This window comes from Xiphophorus hellerii, chromosome 9 (genome assembly GCF_003331165.1).
Source record: "Xiphophorus hellerii strain 12219 chromosome 9, Xiphophorus_hellerii-4.1, whole genome shotgun sequence".
Taxonomy (NCBI): Eukaryota; Metazoa; Chordata; class Actinopteri; order Cyprinodontiformes; family Poeciliidae; genus Xiphophorus; species Xiphophorus hellerii.
This window is the reverse complement of record NC_045680.1, coordinates 17,147,609-17,166,868: the sequence shown is the minus strand read 5'-3', so window position 1 is coordinate 17,166,868 and position 19,260 is coordinate 17,147,609. Positions and strand designations below refer to the sequence as shown.

General features: G+C 39.6%; 2 protein-coding genes across 4 annotated transcripts; both read left to right on the top strand.

The window, feature by feature from the left end:
- The first annotated feature begins 1,685 nt into the window (after window positions 1–1,685).
- On the top strand, window positions 1,686–5,216 carry fpgt (fucose-1-phosphate guanylyltransferase). The gene is made up of 4 exons (XM_032572628.1): window positions 1,686–1,889; window positions 1,961–2,128; window positions 2,212–2,304; window positions 3,261–5,216. Exons 1-4 carry the CDS (start codon window positions 1,817–1,819, stop codon window positions 4,664–4,666), a joined length of 1,740 nt encoding a protein of 579 aa, XP_032428519.1. The 5' UTR covers window positions 1,686–1,816; the 3' UTR covers window positions 4,667–5,216.
- A 141-nt stretch (window positions 5,217–5,357) lies between these two features.
- On the top strand, window positions 5,358–19,259 carry tnni3k (TNNI3 interacting kinase). 3 transcript variants are annotated; one of them, XM_032572625.1, is made up of 25 exons: window positions 5,365–5,551; window positions 5,782–5,890; window positions 6,022–6,107; window positions 6,356–6,453; window positions 6,635–6,745; window positions 7,541–7,639; window positions 7,729–7,867; window positions 8,065–8,209; window positions 8,293–8,397; window positions 8,479–8,573; window positions 8,654–8,803; window positions 9,971–10,054; window positions 10,143–10,199; window positions 10,930–11,022; window positions 11,112–11,169; window positions 11,269–11,463; window positions 13,264–13,368; window positions 13,460–13,512; window positions 13,968–14,020; window positions 14,482–14,614; window positions 15,536–15,645; window positions 16,595–16,654; window positions 17,047–17,216; window positions 17,977–18,122; window positions 18,978–19,259. In XM_032572625.1, the coding sequence occupies exons 1-25, from the start codon at window positions 5,512–5,514 to the stop codon at window positions 19,055–19,057; spliced, it is 2,574 nt and encodes an 857-aa protein (XP_032428516.1). In that variant the 5' UTR covers window positions 5,365–5,511; the 3' UTR covers window positions 19,058–19,259. The 3 variants fall into 3 exon arrangements, with proteins under 3 accessions (XP_032428518.1, XP_032428516.1, XP_032428517.1); XM_032572626.1 differs by having other exon boundaries at window positions 5,372–5,551; window positions 18,043–18,122; XM_032572627.1 differs by lacking the exons at window positions 15,536–15,645; window positions 17,977–18,122; window positions 18,978–19,259 and having other exon boundaries at window positions 5,358–5,551; window positions 17,047–17,121.
- The last annotated feature ends 1 nt before the right edge of the window (window position 19,260 follows it).

The following is a 19,260-nucleotide window of genomic DNA, read 5'->3' as shown; positions in this document are numbered from 1 at the left end:
TTAAAGCTTCTGATATAGTTTCACAGGTCCAGGAGAGGAATATGAACTAGTTTTTGTCTAATGCAAATCCACCTTCATAGAAAATGGGTGTAATTCTCAGTACAGTGTGAACACAGTCAAATCCAATCCTCTTAATGATTACAGGAACTAAATCTGTCCAGAATCAGCACACCATTCCTGCAGGATCACATCATTATCCTTCTGTATTGCATTTTGAACTCATGTTTTCCAACTAACGCTTTCCTCAAAAAAAGCCTCAGTTTCCCCCAGAAGACCTGCCTCTTGTTACATTATTCACAAAATGCTACAGCATGAATGTGTGAATGTAGTGTAAATTGCTCTGGAGTCTGCTGGACTAGATACAGCGCTATACAAATACAGGCCATTTACCTATTGTTGGTCAGAAATAGAGTAATATATTTTTCAATTAAACTTTAAAATGGTGTATTAGGCAAACAAATGCATTTTCTTCCATTACTCATTTCTGTTTTCACACACTAATCCTGAACAAAGTTAAAGACAGGAGCAAGTTTATTACATTAAACAGCATGTACATGTCAAAAAACTAACAAAGTTATTTTAAATCATCTAGTCTTTTTCAATCTTTATTTTATCTAATATTATTTCAAACAATTAAGGACTTTTAGCTGGAAACCTTGGTATCATTCAAACAGTGTGCACCAAGCTAAAAATGATGTTTATTCCTAATCAATAGAGCTAAAAGTGCAAATCAGTTTACAAAGGCTGCACCCAGAGCAAAGTGGATTCACTCATTATTGTGTTTGTTGTTGGAGGGAGCTAATTTGTTGGAATTAGGGACGGAGTCCACTTTGTGTCGGTAAATCGGGAGCCAGGAAAACCAGCCTAACAACATTAATACTAAAGGCAGTGGTCAGGATTGCAGCAAATGCTGAGGGCAGAAAAATTGTACTGTGACTAGTAATTTGATGCTAAAAATTTTATTATAATTTTGTGGTTCTGCCTTTTCCTTTCATGTCAGAAGAAACAAGAAATAAGCTATTCTCTACCAAAGAGCTTGTTCCTTTTTAGTTTTTGAGACATCCATTATTTTATATACTTTAATTTCTAAAGAGACAAGCAAGTGGCTTTTTCCTCCCCTTTTTGTTCATTTGTTTTTTATTATTACATTTATTTTAAGAAAAATTAATTTTTGCTTGATCTTGACCTATGAAACATTCAGGCTTTATTAAAAACATTTAAAGCTTATGAGATAAACCAGCTTTGGTGCAACACAAAACAGATGAAGTAATTAAAATGTTTACTTTAAGTCAGATCGTTAGGCATTTTGCTCATCTGACAGGTCATTTTGATGCATTCTGTCATGATCACGGACAAGTAGTGGACAGCAAACAAGGGGGGAAAAAAGCAGCCAATGGCATTTATAAAACCTTCTGAAAACTACAGAGTTCTGCACCCAAGGATTTAGTTGTTTGGAAGGGAAAAATGGTAGAAAAGATGCAAAAGTCGGGAAATAAAACTGTCAATTACAAAGATTTTGTATACATTTATTTTCCTTTTCTATTGTTAGCAAGACCTGGGAATAACTGCAGTCAATTTATATATATCCAAGGCTCCGTGAAACGGTGCAATTTGTGCAAACTGTCTGTTTAAATATCATCAGAAATAATTTGTATTGTTTTGGCGGCGAATTAGCCGCGCGCATGCGCTGTAAACACAACTAACCTCGTGACCAAACCCGGAAAAACAGGACTGACATAAACAGAATAAGTTCAAACTAAAAACAACATTTTCGGTTCTGTACTGACTGTATTTACTTTACAGTAGAAGCGCCAGCATGAGCCAGGCCTGCAGCAGGAAACTACAAACCGCAACGCGAGAGAAGCTCAGGAAGCTGAACTCGCTGCGTGGTGAGCTTTATTTTTCATTCATCTTACTTCGACTGGAGCTCAGTAAAAGTAACATGTTGGCTTTCCTGAAGGTCGAGAGGTTTTACCGGGTGAGTTTTGGGATGTCGTGGCTGTGACTGCTGTGGACGGGAGCCAGAAAGAAGCTTACGAGCTGCAGATCAGAGAGAAGGTTGAGGGGAAAGAGCTTCCCGTCGGAGCTCAGTACAAGGTCTTCTCAGATCCCCCTGGGTGCAAAATAGGTCAGTGAACCGCTGTCAGCGTTATTTGGTTGCACTCTTTTCGCTTCTGTTAGGCTAGTGTTTAAAGTAGTGCTGTTTTGCAGGAAATGGAGGCTCCACTCTGTATGCTCTTCAGCAGCTGAATGGCATCTATGGAAAAGCTCTGAGCAACATGAGAATCATCCTGATCCACGCAGGTTACCTATATTTTTCTAACTAAAATATAACTACTTATTCAAAATGTGTTGGTTTGGTTGTAGGGATTTTTTTGTGTATGCCTTTCTTGAAGGATATGATAGGTTTAAGAATTTGTTTTAAAAAAAGAAGGGAAAAATAGTATTTTTTTCCCCCTGAAATTTTGAAAGATACATTGAGCTATTATCAGGATTATTACAAACATATATTTAGGATTCTCATAAGTGCTCCTAGAAAAGGATTTAATTATTTGAAAGGTCCCATTTATGCATTTAGTTGAATCAGATTTATTGGAGTTGGACAATAAATCCCCCAAACCACATTATTTGTGGTTTGGGGGATTCATAGAGCCACGTTTAAGTGATTTATTATTAATAATAAAAAGCTAATTAACAAAGACAATAGAATAGAAATCTGCAATATATCAAATATATTGTCATTTGTCATTGCAATGATAATGTCTGTCTTTAACCATGTCTGCACACCAATCATATAATTGGCCAAATGAATAGAGTCTCACTTTGCTATTTGCCCATATTTGATGTAGATGGCTGTAGCACGGTTGCCAAAGCTTGCAGTGACAGATGAGGGAGGAAAATTTGTTTTAATCACAACAGTACAGTACAATTTATTTATAGTCATGTTTTTTAATATTGGATAGTTCAAAGCTTGTTTTTGCAAACAACTCCATTGTATGCACAATTTCTGTTCCTATAACACAGTTTATCTTTTTTTTTTTTTTTTTTTTTTGACTGTCAGCTTCCTCCATAACGGTGGAAACGTATCCACTTCCACCCTAAGGGAAAGATTAAACTGTTTAGGAATTACAAAATGAAACACTGAATATATTCTATATTGAAAGAAAACAATTAAAAAATATCTTAATAAATGTCAAATTTTATTAAAATAAAGAAAAAAACTCACCAACATTTGTCACTTCCACATGTTGTACCTTCAGGTGGCTTCAGCCAGCGAATGCCCAGTGCCAGCGCTCTGGGAAAGATCTTCATGCCTTTACCACTGGGGAACCCCATCTACCAGATGCTGGAGCTGAAACTGGCCATGTATGTGGATTTCCCATCACAAATGAAGCCCGGCTTCTTGGTGACCTGTGCAGATGACATCGAGCTCTACAGCATACCAGAGGGGGAGAGAGTCAGCTTTGATAAACCAGGCTTTACTGCTTTAGCCCATCCCTCCCCACTCTCTGTGGGAACCACCCATGGTGTGTTTGTGTTGGATCCGCGTGAACGTTCCTCGTATCCGGAAATGGAGAATGCCTCCTGTCTGTGTTTTCTGCACAAGCCAAGCATCGATGAGATGCGGGATAATGGAGCTGTTTGCACGAATCAGAATGGCCTGTTTTCCATGTCTGACAGTGAGTTTGTCTACACAGACAGCACCTATTACATGGACTTTAAAAGTGCCAAGTCACTTCTGAACCTGCTGAATGAGTTGGGTCCGTTGAACTGTGAGATCGACGCATACGGGGACTTTCTTCAAGCTCTGGGGCCAAAAGCCACAATAGAGTACACCAAAAACACGGCTAATGTCACCAAAGAGGAGAGTAGTCTGGTTGAAATCCGACAAAAGATCTTCCATCTACTTAAAGGGATGCCCCTCAATGTCATTCTCCTCAACAACTCTAAGTTTTATCACATTGGGACCACCTCGGAGTACCTCTTCCACCTGACGGAGGACGAGGCGTTCAGGGGCGAGCTGGATCTCCTGTCATCTGCCTTCAGCGTAAATGCCAATGAAAACTTCTCTGGTTGCTGTATCATGTACAGTGTCCTTGATCCCAGTTGCTCTGTGGAGGCTGGGTCAGTGGTGGAATACTCCAGACTGGAAACAGGGGTGTCTGTGGGTGGGGGGTCCATCATCAGCAGCTGCTGGGTCAGTCCAGGCCTCTCTGTGCCAGCTGGGGTTTTCATGCACACATTATGCGTTACCCACCAGAAACAAATCAGGTTTGTTACTGTCTTCTTTGGTATTAAGGACAACTTAAAGCAAAGTGTGGCTTCTCCTGCATATGTGGAGGAACTAGAGTTTTTTGGACTTAACCTTGCAAAGTGCCTGTCCCACTGGGGGATGGAGAATGAACACCTCGAGTTCTCAGGAGACGCATCGAGCTGTAGTTTGTGGAACGCTTGCTTGTTTCCTGTTTGCTCTGAGCAGCAAAGCTCCTTCTCCGTGTCTCTCAGAATGCTGCAGGCCGTCCTGAGTGGCTCCACAAGCCCCCCTCCCAGAGACACAACTCTGATGTCAATGCAGGACTGTTTACAGTGCAAGAACCTGGAGGAAATGCTGAAGCTCAAGAGGAGGCTACATCATGACATTAAACAGAGGAAACTCAGCATTTAAACAACCATTGTTACAGATATTGAATTCATTTAAAATGTTTCACTTTGTTGGTGAAAGTGAATGTTTTGACATTTTATAACTTTGTTTCCTTTTAAAACAACAATTTCCGTAAAACCACTTTAAGTGAATCATGCTTTGCTTCATACTTTTATGTGTGGATTTACATTCATTAAGTTGGAACAATTCACAATTGGAATTGTGACAAACAAATATGATTGAGGATATTTTCGCCTTGCCATCATGAATTTTAATGGTCATAACACATTACTATTATTGCACTATCTGGTGCTGCTGCAACATTTGCCAACCTATTTGAAAAGTTCTGTTAATTCTTCCCCCTTTTTGCAAAAATTGCTGTGATTATCAAATGGCACAGAAAGTGATTTTTTTTTTTTTCAATTGTCATAGTACACAAGTTGCTTCATTACACTACAGTAGCATCTGTTAGTCGATGATCATCTGTGAGCATTTCAGTAGAAGCCAGTCATAATGCTGTTAGAAATTCAAACCTATAATAAAAATGAATGAAATCCTAATTTTTTTTGTCACACATATTGTCCCGTCTCCTTCTCCCCTGTTTATCATGCTGTTTTTGACGCTATTACTCACCGATCACATGCTTTGTTAAATACAGTCCGTAAACAAACAGAGTGAAGGGAGATTGGTTGTCATAGTTGTGAGGCCTTCCTCTCAGAAGTGTTTATTTTTAGCTCTCAGCTATGATCCGTCTTTATCTGGACCGGGGCAATTGTGCCAGAGTGTGAGATTGTGTTCTTCTCTCACTGTAGTTCACAAAAATACAAAATAAAAAACCTACACGGCACGTTTAAGAAAAGACAAGTTCAATGGGAAACTACAAATCCAGACCATCTCAGACATGCACAGGTAAGGCCTTTTTAAATGTAATCTTTGGATGTACAGAACTTGTTACGCTTGTGTTTTATTTTGAGCTCTCATCACTGTTCATCGGAGAAAGACAGAGGAGCTGCAGAAGCCTTTACGTGTGTTCCATTGCTGGCATAATCACTTATTAAAAGTTGTTTACACGTTGATTCACGTATGCTATAAAAGTGACGTGAAAAGATGATCATGTTTGTGACAAATATGGTGTGAAGATGAGTGGAAGAAGAAAGTGGGCGAGTCGTACTCTGTGATCATTGAGAAGCTGGACGACGACTTCCAGCTTCCAGAAAGTGCTCTGGCAGACCTCCACCTTGCTTTCAGGTGACCAACATTCCCATCCTTTCATACAAAATAAAATTGAATCTGACAAAATCTGCAGCTTTATTGGACATCAGCCTCACTTTGTGCTTTGTTGAGTTATGATTTTGGGATTGTGGTTGTCTGCGACGCAGCTCTGATGAGGCTTTCCAGAAGGTGAACGTGAACTACCGAACGGAGAAGGGGCTGTCGCTGCTGCATCTCTGCTGTGTGTGTGAAGGTATGCCTGCCTGCTGGAGTCTATTAATAACGCCTCTGTAAAATGTGACAGTGGATGGAAGAATTACTGTGGCGCCCACTGACCTTATTGTGTGCAGTTGACCGTTCTGTTATCTGCAGCAAAAATCAAAGACAGGTGGAGAAATAAAACACAGAGTAGGGTAGATTATATGTCTTTACTCCGTTCTGTAAGATTTTATTGACTTAAGTATTGATTATTAGTGTGTGTTTTTATCCCTGTGTACCCAGGAAATAAAGCTCACATGCGTACCCTCATACTCAAAGGCCTGCGTCCTTCTAGACTCACCAGGAATGGCTTCACTGCACTCCACCTGGCTGCTTACAAGGTGAGTCAACTTGTACCCTCTGCCTTATTTTTATGTATTTAAAAACTTTTTAAAGGCTTACCACATGGTGGAGCTTAAGTGCTTAAAAAGATGTGGCAGCTGCGTCAAAGTGGAAGTATTTGACAATGACCTTAGGGGCGCAATACATTATGCAAGGTCTTGGTGTGTTTTTGTGCTGCAGGACAACGCAGAGCTGGTGACTGAACTCCTGCATGGTGGGTCAGACGTGCAGCAGGTGGGATACGGGGCCCTCACAGCTCTGCATGTTGCTACATTGGCTGGGCATCATGAGGTGAGATGAAGAGTCACTATCATACATCTTTCCTTCTCTGTTTGCTCATTATTACTGAGGTGCTGTAAGTGCCACAGTTTGTTGCTTTCTCTGAAGCCAGTAATACAATTCTGCAGCCAGAAGCTGGAACAAAGACAGACTCATATCAGCATATCTTTAACCTATGGAAGCCCTTTTCAGCCACTCTAATGGGGGAAAAAAACTAACTAACTTGTGTCTCATCTCATCATACTAAGATACTATCTCATAATTATGACGTCACTATCTCATTTTATTGACTTAGCTACAGTATTTCATAATATTGAGATAGGGAATTTCAAAAGTATTCGTACATCTTGAATTTTTCAATATTCTCTAAAATATTCTTTAAAAAAAACCTTAGGAAGAGTTGTTGAATTTGTTTCTAGTCCCATCATTTACTGCTAATAAAGTGAACCATTAGGTTCCATTAGGAGGATAGAGGGGAGAGTGTAAAAGGTAAAAGCAGTGTCACTTGTTTTTAAATCCAGTTGGTATGTTTAGATCTCTTTGGAAACACATTTACTTTCTTTGGGCTTCCACAATGTTAAGTTAGTTAGAAATGTAATTGCATCCCTTGTAGTAGAAGCCTAGAAAAGCCTCCCTTATCAATTAATAACACACAATCTACTGACAACTTTACTAAACTAAATGTATTTAGCAAAACCTGTTTTGCTATCATGGTTTGTTTTGGTATTAGAAGAACTTGGTAAACTCCATTTGCCTTGTATCTGTATGAATGAACTTATTTTGATTCATTGCTATGTTCTCATGCAGGCTGCTGACATACTCCTACAGCATGGAGCTTTTGTCAACGTTCAGGACGCTGTGTTTTTCACTCCGCTACATATTGCCTCCTACTATGGTCATGAGCAGGTTTTTGTCTCACATTTCTTTGCAGAACATGAACTGAAACAAATAGTTTGCTCTCCTGATTCCCCGTATGGACTCTGCTTTCTTTCCAGGTTGCGAAGCTACTGCTGAAGTTTGGGGCAGATGTGGACGCCAGCGGTGAGGTGGGGGACCGGCCGCTGCACCTGGCGGCAGCCAAAGGCTTTCTTGACATCATAAACCTGCTGGTGGGAGACGGTAGCAAAGCTAATGGTGAGACCAAAGAATCCAAACTAATCTGCAAATTAAGCATGGCAAGTCAGAGTCATATTTTTAGCTATGCTGTGCAGCAAAATCAGTTTGGACCAGCATATTTTATCCTTCAGCAAACCACTTGGGGCTCATTTACAAACATGCTCAAGCAGGGAGGATTGTTGAGCTTCTCCCACTGCTTCCTGTCTGTTAACCAGTAAATGCCCGAGACAATGAAGAACACGTTCCTCTCCACTTCTGCGCCCGTTTTGGTCACCATGAGATCGTTCATTTTCTTCTCCAAGGGAGCGGCGAAGTTCAGCCTCATTCTGTCAACATCTACGGGGACACACCGCTACACCTGTAAACGAATGCTCCACAGATCTGAGTCTTGCAACAGTTTGCCTTTGTCAACTCGATTTCTTTGTGTGAATGTGTTTAACCAGGGCTTGCTACAATGGCAAATTTAGTGCGGTGAAGGAGATGATACAGCTTTCTGGTACAGAAAGTTTCTTAAAGGAGAACATATTCAGTGAGACGCCACTTCACAGGTACAGACGAGCAGAGCTGGTTCATGTATCGCCTGCTGAGCAAGCTGTGAGGTGGTAATAAATTTCTGCTTTATAACGCAGTGCATGTACTTACGGCAAAGACCTGGAGATGGTCAAATTCCTGCTGGGTCAGAACGCCATGAGCATCAATCATCAGGGCAGAGATGGCCACACAGGTGATCTCTCTGTTGCGCTCAAACTGACGTGACTCTCTTTAGTTCAGCAACAAAATCCAAACTCACATCCACATACTTAGCTCTTCACAGTGCCTGTTTCCATGGCCACATCCGCCTGGTGCAGTTTCTTCTGGACAACGGGGCCGACATGAACCTCGTGGCCTGTGATCCCAGCAGGTCCAGCGGGGAGAAAGAAGAGCAGACTTGCCTGATGTGGGCTTACGAAAAAGGTGTGTGTTTGTAAAAGCTTTTAAAAAGAATTCATGATGCTTAAGCTTTTACATTTTTTTTTCTCGAATGCATTCATTTTATGAATGATAGACAAACACAAAGTTGTGCATAATTGTAAAGTGGACAGAAAATATTTTCAAAATTTCAAATTTCATGTCTGAAATGTGGCAGGATTTCGTATTCATCCCCTTTGGATGCTACAGAATAAAATCCAGCGTAATCTGTTGCATTGCATGAATCAGCTACATAGAGTCGACCTGTATATAAACACAGCTCAGAGATAAAGTTGTGGACACATTTAAAGCAGGGTTAGGTTACAAATGGTGTGAAAGTGGAAAGAATCTGACACAAGTACACAAGTACAGATCTCCCAAGACTTTGTGCCCCAACTAAACTGAAACTGTGGACATGATTCAAAGAAGTAGCCAAGAGGCCCGTGGTGACTCTGGAGCTCACATGGGAGAATCTGTCAACAGAAAAATTGACAGCACAAATCTGACAAATATGGAGGAATAACAAGATGGAGACTATTTCTGAACAAACCTTGTCCCTTAGCAGTTTGATATAAGTCGCATAGGGAGCACAGTACAAATATAGCAAAAGGTGATGACAAATACACTGATCCGAAAACATACAATGGACATCTCTGTGTTCATTATATGGCACTTATGGTGCTGAAACCTGGGAAGAAAATCTGCAGAGAAGCAGGAAAACTCTTGAGTCTCAAGTGGAGGGTCACCTTCCAGCAGAAAAAAATGACACCAAACATAAAGCCAGAGCAACAATGAGGTAAATCCAGTTGAGAATATGTTTCAGAACCCGAAGAGTTAACAGATGATTTTATGTGCATCTGTGATTATGGGGAACTGTGATTCCACAAAGTACTTATTCAGATTACTGAAAATCATTTCACGCCACACTTTTCAGACACATATTTGTAATAAAAAGAAATATATATATATAAATCACATATCACATTTTTGTTAGTTCCTTACAATTATGTGCTGACTGGTTGGGTTTGTCTCTCTCATTAAATCCCAGTAAGGCACATCAACATAAAGTGAAAGAATATGAAACAGTTCAAGGCAATATGAAAACCTTTCTTGGACCTTTTCTGCAAAATGTCTATAAAGATCATCTAAAAGCCAGTGATTGTCTTGTCACAGGTCACGATGCCATCGTCACCTTACTTAAACACTACAAACGTCCAGATGATTCCCCTTGTAATGAATACTCCCAGCCAGGAGGGGGTGAGAATTAACCCCTTTAATTGTCAGCTGTAATACAATCCTAAATAATCTCCCAAAAAACGCCTGATTTTGTACATTTTTCTTCCAGACGGCTCCTATGTTTCAGTGCCATCTCCGCTTGGAAAAATCAAAAGCATGACTAAAGGTAGTGAGCTGGAACGAAGCACATCAGCCTGTCATCTCAGAGGGCTGCACACACCGTGTCTGTTGCCAAGGGAATGGGCTCAGATGCTAACACACACACACACACACACCTGCACGCCTACACACAGGAGACAGGCTTTTTTGTGAATTATCATACCGGGTAAAATTAACTGTTGTCAATCCCACTTAAAAGAATAGGTTTACAATAAAATGAGACTGTGTTTCTATGAGACAAGTTAACCAGAGTAAAAAAAAACATTTTTAAAAAAAAAGCACTTAAAAAATGAACTAAAACAGCATGTGTAATAACAGCAAATATGACACAGCGTCTGAAGAGCCGTGTCTCCTGAACAGGTGTTTGGAATAAGCCAATAACATTTCCAGCTCCCTTCACTATCGTCTGCAGGGCTCTTTTGTCTATTGTACTGCATTAGAGATCAATCTCTGGTTGTTTACGGCTTAAAATTATAGTCAAATTAGTAATTGTAATAGTTCCACCAAGGTTAAGCTTTTTGACATTATTAATATTTACATTGACAGGTAACAGGCTTTCTGAGCTGTTACCATAAGAATAAGATCCAATCTAAGATTATTTGGTATAAGATTTTGTTTAAATAAATCCTAAATCATTGGCAGGTTTTAGGTAGCCTGTAACTGTGACAGATAATTTAAATAAAGCATTTTCTTCTGACTAGAGTTAATGATTCTTTTTTTTATTATTGTTCTTCCAGAAAAAGCTGAAGTGCTTGTGCTCCGGGCCAGCCTTCCATCTCATTTCCACCTTCAGCTGTCTGAGCTAGAGTTTAATGAAATTATCGGATCGGGTAGGTCCATTCGTCTTTGTTTTCCCTGTCAGCTAATGTGCTTGAAAATCTGATAATGCTATTGATGAGCGCATGCGTTACATTCGCAGGCTCCTTTGGGAGAGTCTACAGAGGCAAATGCAGAAACAAAATTGTCGCCATAAAACGGTACTTTTCGTCCCACTCAGACAGGAGAAGGGATTTAGTATCCAACAGAAAGTGAGGAGTAGTTTGATTTCTTCTTCTTTCTGCTGTTGTTTTTAACAGGTACAGAGCCAACACATACTGCTCAAAGTCTGATGTGGACATGTTCTGCAGAGAGGTTTCCATCCTCTGTCGCCTCAATCACCCCTGTATCATCCAGTTTGTGGGAGCGTGCCTGGATGATCCCAGTCAGTTCGCCATCGTTACCCAGTACATCTCTGGAGGCTCGTTGTTCTCCCTGCTGCATGAGCAGAAGAGGTGAGGACATGTACATCATAAATGCACAAACATATATCAGATCACAGTGCATTGATTTATACTCTGGCATTTAACAAAACCACTAATTATTATTCCTTGTCAACATGGTCAGTAAAACAACGACAAATAGTTGCAACCTGAGTGGATGGTAGATCTTGACAGTAAAGTAAAACTAATGAAAAAGAAACACAAGCTATAAAAACTTCAGAGGAAGATACAAATTGACCCTGAAAACAAAACTAAGAAAAAAAAATGCAGTACAATCACAAATAAGTGCAAATTTAATTGTAAGAACTAAAAGCACAACACAACAAAAAGGATATTAGGACATAGATGAGGAGCATTGTAAGAGGAGGGCTACAGGCCTCCACAGCAGCTACAGTAAGAAACTCTGATTTTAACATTAATTTTGTGTAGCACTCTAATATTGGAGTGCAAACACAAAAAAGGCAGCTGAAACCAAATCTCCATGTAGAATTTTCAGTGTTAAAGCTAATGTTAGCACTATAGGACAGATATCTGCTGCAATAAGTTCAGAAAGTAGAAATTTAACTCCCATTTAAAAGTGTAGGGCCGTTTGAATATGTTTGTCCATTTTTGTTTTGCTTTAAATAACGTTTTCAAGAGGTGTGTTAAGTGGTTTTCATTATTAGTGTTACTGAACCTGTTACTTTAAATGGTGATCAGTAGAAATCGTAAATAAAAGTGAATTAAGCAATGAGTCGTACTTCGCAAATGTTCACAGAATAAAAATGGCTATGAAGAACTGACCGCTAATAATATCCTGCTATTTACATAAAAGCAGAAGGTATTTAAATATGATTCCTTGTTGATTAACATACCTTCAGTTCCCATTTATAAGGTTACCCTAATTTGTCATAGAATGATAGATGGAAGAGAACCTAGAATCCTGAACAACAGACATATGAAAGTGCTTTGAGGAAAACATACTCTTTGATTTCTACAGTTCATTTAAAGCAATTCAGCTGGGTTAATTATGTCAGAAACGCCAGAATACACAGATGGAGGCTACCTGACAAACAGTTCACAGTTTGTGAGACTGAAGGACTGTGTGTCTAACCAGCTGTACAGGAGCACCACAAGGCACTGTACTCTCTCCATTCCTTTTCTCTCTTTTCACCTTAGACTTTCAGCACAAGTCCTGTCATTTAAGGACAATGTGTTGGGGCATTCTTCTGTTTTACAGTCATGTTGGTATAAGCAATCATCATCATGTCTCTATTTTTTCTGTGTAACCATCACCATGTTACTAGAAGCAAACTGGGGTTTATATTCTGGACCAGTTAGGACACTTCAGTGTAAGAAGTAAACTAGAGCAGTTCTATTGTGTTACATTGATTTCTAAATCAATTTATGTGTTGACACCTGCAAACAAATGTATGTTTTCCAACTAAATGGAAGTTGTGGAGAAGCTCAGTGCATTAAATTAAGGTTATAAATCCAATTTTGTAAATAATCAGTATATACCAGGCGATAATTTTGATGTAAAAAGGGGTCAAACTGCAGGCGGTAATTATTCGGTGTTGTGGGATAAGCACGTTTGTACAGTGCAGGTGACAGGTTCGGGTCACATTATCAGCCTTGCTCGCATCAGTCCACCAAACTCTGCCCCTCAGCCGGGATCATCATTGATCCAGATGAAGTGTTCCGCTAACTGTGTGGCCAGGTGCTGTCTTTATAGACTGTCCTATTGATCTGTGTAAAGTGCTGTGTGTGATTGGCAGAGGCCATTGATCCGGCACTAAGTGGTTGCTGCTTTAATGATGTGTCAATGGACAGGCTCATCGACCTGCAGTCCAAGCTCATCATTGCCATCGACGTGGCCAAGGGCATGGAGTACCTGCACAACCTCACCCAGCCCATCATCCACCGGGACCTCAACAGGTTGGTGTCACACTAATAACACGTGCGGCGGGATACCATTTTTGGTCCTAAAATAGCTACTGATGTTACAAACGGCATGTCTTCCTTTCAGTCACAATATCCTGCTCTATGAGGATGGACATGCAGTGGTGGCTGATTTTGGAGGTCAGATTGTCTTCTATTTGAACTTAAAAAGAAAGATGAATGGATCCAGGATGGATATTTTAGATCTTCTAGTTAGGACATCTCCAATAAGAACTTTATACCCCAGTGAATGTCAGAAAGGTGGATGAATGACCAAATAAAACAGAAGAGAACATCCCTTGATTGGTTAATTAGTGCACCTGAACACCAGCATCTGATACTTCCCCAACTATGATGGGTGTACTTAGCTTTTTACAGTCGTCTTGTCCATTTCTTCTTTGTCTAATAAATAATGAATGAAAACACATTTTACACTGCATAACATGTAACATGAATCTCTTTCCAAGAATATGTATGTATTTGAGAAAAATAACAAAAAGAGCTACTTATTTATGACAGACATCATACCGATTTGTGCGAACAACAGAGTTATTGATCTTTGTTTTGCCTCTGAACGTCTATCTCTTCCTTTACAGAATCAAGATTTTTACAATCAGTCGATGAAGATAATCTGACCAAGCAGCCAGGGGTCAGTGGTATTTGCTCCTTTTATCCCAATTCTCCTCCCTCTCCAGTCAGATAGCTCTCATACAAAACTAGCCACTTTAAGCAGAAATAAAACTCGGTGCTGTTATTTTGTGGAAGCCCAAGCCAGAGATTCTGCTGGCACCTGCCATCAATTACCCAGCAGCTAAAAAAGAAAAGTGCCATCATGCAGAATTTGTCTGGATGTGCTGACTCAGTGCTACATAGTGCTTTGCCTGCAGTTTGATGTTAAGTGTGTTGCATCTCTGGGGAGCCGCCTGTTGTCTCCAACTACTTGCCCTCACTAGGACTCTGTGTTTATCACAGTAATTGACCCATATTTCACCTGTGTGGCTGTATGTGTTTGACCTGACATGATGTTTCAAAACGCATCATTCATATTCTTCTCTACTCTGCAAACCGAGATTAAAGAATCGCTCTACCTGCTGTCCTCTGGGTGTGCAGAACCTGCGATGGATGGCTCCTGAAGTGTTCACCCAGTGCACCCGCTACTCGGTGAAGGCAGACATGTTCAGCTACGCCCTCTGTCTGTGGGAGCTGCTCACTGGAGAAATTCCTTTTGCACACCTGAAACCAGGTGATTTTCCATCCTCTAAGCAATATCATAACTTTAGGAAATACGTTTTTGTTGCATAGTTTTTATGTAAAGTAGTTTTAGGATCTGTGTTCTAAACTCTGATAAAAAAAAGGGCAGGTTGTATTTTAAAAAGTGTATACGACACACTCCACTATCACTGAAAGCCCTGTTAAAGATGTGTGATCCAAGAAAATCTCCCAAAAAAATCCAACTTGTAATTAGTGGGAGGGGAAAAAAAAGCCATTAGGGTTAGGGTTAGATCCATATTCTTTCACATGCTAAGTGAAAGAATATAATGTGACACAGATTTTCATAAATATCTTGCTATATATTATACTGCTCCCTACAGAGGGAGCAGTATAATAAGGGAAATGATAAAAATTCTCCAGAGCTCAATGTGGGAGAGCTGCAGCACAGTCACAGAGTGAAGAATTTCTGAGATGTTGGTCACAAAGTCTTTACTAGCACCATTAAATGCCATCAACACATCAACCAGAACCTGGAACCCTGGATGAACAGTCAAAGATTCCTCTCTCTATTTTCTTCAGCCCTTACTACCAATGTGAGAGTAGAAGACTAATTGACTTGTACAAATGTGAATGTGAAAAGTGCTGCATTTACATTGATGCTTAGCTGTCTAAAAACAATTTGATGATTAAGAGTTCCTACACAGCGGATACATTTTATTTATTACGATATGAAATTGGTAACTTACATATTTATTACCAAGTTCATTGTTTATAACGTCTCATGTTTAAAGTGCCATGTTTGTGTTTAATCATAATAAAAAGCAGAAATTTAAAAAAATTCTGTTGGATTCCTGCGTCATTGAAAGGTTTACAGCAGAAATGCATTGTAATAGTTGTCAGCAAAAATTGTTTGATTTTACACCTAAGTCTCAAATGTTCCTCTTACCCTCAGCTGCTGCTGCTGCAGACATGGCTTACCATCACATCCGGCCTCCTATTGGCTACTCAATCCCCAAACCCATCTCTGCTCTTCTCATGAGAGGCTGGAACTCCTGCCCAGAAGTACTTACTTTGATTTCACTTTCCACTGAGTTTATCTCTAATTATCAGAATTAAGAAGGGGCATTTTCTTCCCCCCCCCCTAATCTTATACAAAAGCAATTTTCCATCTACTATGTTTTGCTCAGGATGTACACTTTGTTATGTTAAACAGTGAAGTACAATAATTTCATTAATCTCTTTAGCTGTGGTAAAGCTACTGAGTAAAACAATGCAGAGTCAGCTGGTTCTTTATGCACATGAAACACTTAACGAATGATAGAGTCTTGTCCCCAGATGATACACCATTACCCCGGTGTTTACACCAGGGAACAAATGGGACTGGCAGGGTCCTCCCACTGTGCTGTGATGCTTGTAATTATCTGGGACAGTTTTCCACTTTGCCTCATTAAGACACATTATTTCATGGCTGAAAGGTGCTGCCGCCGTATTTCCCTTTGTGACAGATATTCTTCCTGTGTGCCAATTAAGGTTGCCCAATAAACCACCTGTTTACCTGCCTTTGAGATAGCTGTGTCACAGCCCCACACAGTTATTGAATTTCACTTAAATTGAAACATTGTTCTTAAAAACGCAATTATTCATGTCAAAAATGATTGTATGAATATGGTTCCAGTGTTTACCTTTATTTTCCTTAGTTTTATTTGCTGAGCTGCATACAGACTGTGGCGACCACGCAGGGCGCATAACCCTAGCAGGTCCCAGGGGGCGGTGTTTGTTCTTTTGCACAGAGACAGGAGATCTAAAGCATCACTTTTAGAGCCAAAGTTCACCTTTGCTTCACATGTGGGTGGACTTATATAATAATAAAAACAGGAAGACAAGCACACACACACACACACACACACACACACACACACACACACACACACACACACCTGTTCCTTTGCTTTGGGGTAAGATTGATGCCCTAGTAGAAAAAAAAATACAGTTTGTTTCTCTCTTATTTCAGGACAGGCCTGAATTCTCTGAAGTGGTTTCCAACTTGGAGGAATGTCTGAGCAACATTGAGGTGTGTAACAACAAAAAATATAGATTTTATGCTTATAAATATCCAATTTGCTGAGAGGAAATTACAGGGAAATCCAGCCAGAGCAACCTCAGGTTAATCAGATTCACAATAGATTGCAGCTGTGTACACAACAGGACTGAATGCTGAAACTGAATAAATTACTCGTTTAAGGATCAGCGCACATGCTTTTTTTTCTAACGTTTACCAAGCAGATTGATTTGTTTTTTGCATAGAAATTTACAGGACATATGTCACAGGTTAAAACACTGAAATATTTTATCCTGGTCTCATGTTTTTACATCACTATAACATAACTTTATAAAGAAGGGCATGTACAATTGTACAATTTAGAGATCCACTAAAGCAATGCAATCTTCTGTGGTGTGTCACAGTTGATGTCTCCAGCCTCCAGCAACAGCAGCGGCTCCCTTTCGCCCTCTTCCTCCTCAGACTGTCTGCTGAGCCGAGGAGGACCCGGTCGAAGTCACGTGGCCGCCCTGCGCTCTCGTTTTGAGCTGGAGTACGCTCTCAACACCCGTGCCTACGCCTTCTGGACTCAGAGGTAGAACAGATCAAGGACCTTCTTAGACAACCAAAGATTAAGGGGTTTGCAACACAAGGGTCACTCAGAATACATTTTCTCAGTATTTGTAAATAAACAAAAGACATCCATAATGCAAATCAACAAAATACTTCCAAAGCTTTCACGGCACAGTTTCTGCAGGAGGCTTTCAAAGTGATTCCTTTAGGCTTAAAAAAGTACAAACAATAAATTCCTGAGGGCGAAAATATCTGGAAAACCTCTGGGAAAAAAAAAAACCCTCAGTCTGTTTAAACAGTTGTAAAAGTGTTGTCCCAGTGACTAGCTCAGTTGTGTAATGCAGCAGTGAACAATGGAGTTACTTGGTTACCAAAGAGGAAACAAATGAAACCAACAAGCAAAAGAAAATATGTGTGGCATTTAGTATTGGATCAGGTTTCTAATGAATGCCCAGTTTTAAAACTATGCACAAAAAAAGGGAAACTGGTAACGGTAATTAACTCAGTAAACAAAGGTGAGATTATTTGTCATGTTACTGACTTGTAAACAAAAGCAGTGCAAATGCCAACCACAGTCAGTTTGATCTTTTTATAGATTTAATATATTTTAGATTTTGAAATAACAAAACTGATAAATGACAAAAAAATTATGCAGTTTAATTGTATGGTCAAATCTTTTAAATCTTTCATGAGGGCGTTCCCCCAGAAAGGGAAAGCATTACATGCTGAATGTCTCATCTTTCCCCATCTCATCTGTCCTCTTTACTCGGTCTTTATTTCAGGACGTGTATTGTTTTGCAGCTGATTGACAGACAAAGGACTGAGGTTAGTCATTTTGTCATTTTCAGTGAGCGCCGCAGAGCTTCTGGTGGACTTTCACTGGAGGAAATCAGGAGGAACATGCAATTCTCTCCTATTGATCGAAATGGTTGGTTTGCACAACACATGAAATGCAATCTATAGGTATTTCCTTGAATAAATGGGCTGCACATAGGACAAAAAGTATAACGAACAGACATAATTTTTTAAAAACTTTTGCTTCTCAGTTGATTTTGGGTTTTAGAGCTTACAATAATTAAATGATCTTCCTTGTTGTCAACAAAAAAGGTAAAAAGTGCAAAAACGTAAAAAGAAAGTGAGAATGAGCCAGCAGCTAAAATTTTTGGAAAAGGGACGATGACACGTAAATAATATTGAACTTGGGTATCAGTTTGCATCACAATGTCTAACTGCAGGGTCCTCAATGAAAGTAGTGATAGCAAAGTTTCTAGAGGTTATGCTGGAGAGGTGAATAGAAGCAGCTAAAAGTCTCACTTTTCTATACCGCAATAATATAACCATTCTTTTTTTTCTTAGGCAGGTTTTAACTGCAGTATAGTAACATAGCTTTTGAGAAGTTTTCACATTAGATATAACACATGTGGCTCTACAGGGTCAGTTTGTGTACAAAAAGTGTGTTTTATAATGTCTTTAACGTTACTGCTTTGAAAGATATTAGAAAGGCCTATTGTGATATAGCTGTATTTATTCTTTCAAGGTTTTTAGGTTTCTGGCTCTCAATTACGACACTTGCCCTTTAACCTATAGACAAGCATTTCAGCTGTGGATTATTATATGTGTACTCTATGATGTATTTGAAATAATTATATATTTCTGATTTATTGGTTCTGCTTTAAAAAAGAAAAATGCATGTACTTTTCATGTAACAGTGTAAAATAACAGTAGCCCATTACTTAAGAATCTCACAACAGCCTGACTGTCGTTTTCTTCTTGTGTTTCTCAGGGTATGTTTCTGATCCCATGAGCACCATGAGGTTCCGCTCGTCCTTCAGCAGCAGCGGCAGCTTTGAAGACAATAGCTGAGCTGTTGCTCATTTACTGTATTTTGTGAAATCACTGTAGATAATGTTGCAGAAGATCGGATTTTTCCTGATTTATTGCAAATTTAAAGTTTGTTTCTCTTTTATATGTGCGTAGTTTAGTTTTATGTCTTTGCATATGATTTAGAACAAATGCTGAAATACTGTAAACAATTTGCTTTTGTCAATAAAAAAAGTAGCAGCCAC

Bases quoted from the DNA above. Each gene is read 5' to 3' on its own strand.
- fpgt (XM_032572628.1), top strand. From the start codon at position 1,817: ATGAGCCAGGCCTGCAGCAGGAAACTACAAACCGCAACGCGAGAGAAG. The intron at 1,890-1,960 runs GTGAGCTTTATT...GCTTTCCTGAAG, and splicing joins GAAGCTGAACTCGCTGCGTG to GTCGAGAGGTTTTACCGGGT. The intron at 2,305-3,260 runs GTTACCTATATT...TTGTACCTTCAG, and splicing joins AATCATCCTGATCCACGCAG to GTGGCTTCAGCCAGCGAATG.
- tnni3k (XM_032572625.1), top strand. From the start codon at position 5,512: ATGGGAAACTACAAATCCAGACCATCTCAGACATGCACAG. The intron at 6,746-7,540 runs GTGAGATGAAGA...GTTCTCATGCAG, and splicing joins CATTGGCTGGGCATCATGAG to GCTGCTGACATACTCCTACA. The intron at 7,640-7,728 runs GTTTTTGTCTCA...CTTTCTTTCCAG, and splicing joins CCTACTATGGTCATGAGCAG to GTTGCGAAGCTACTGCTGAA.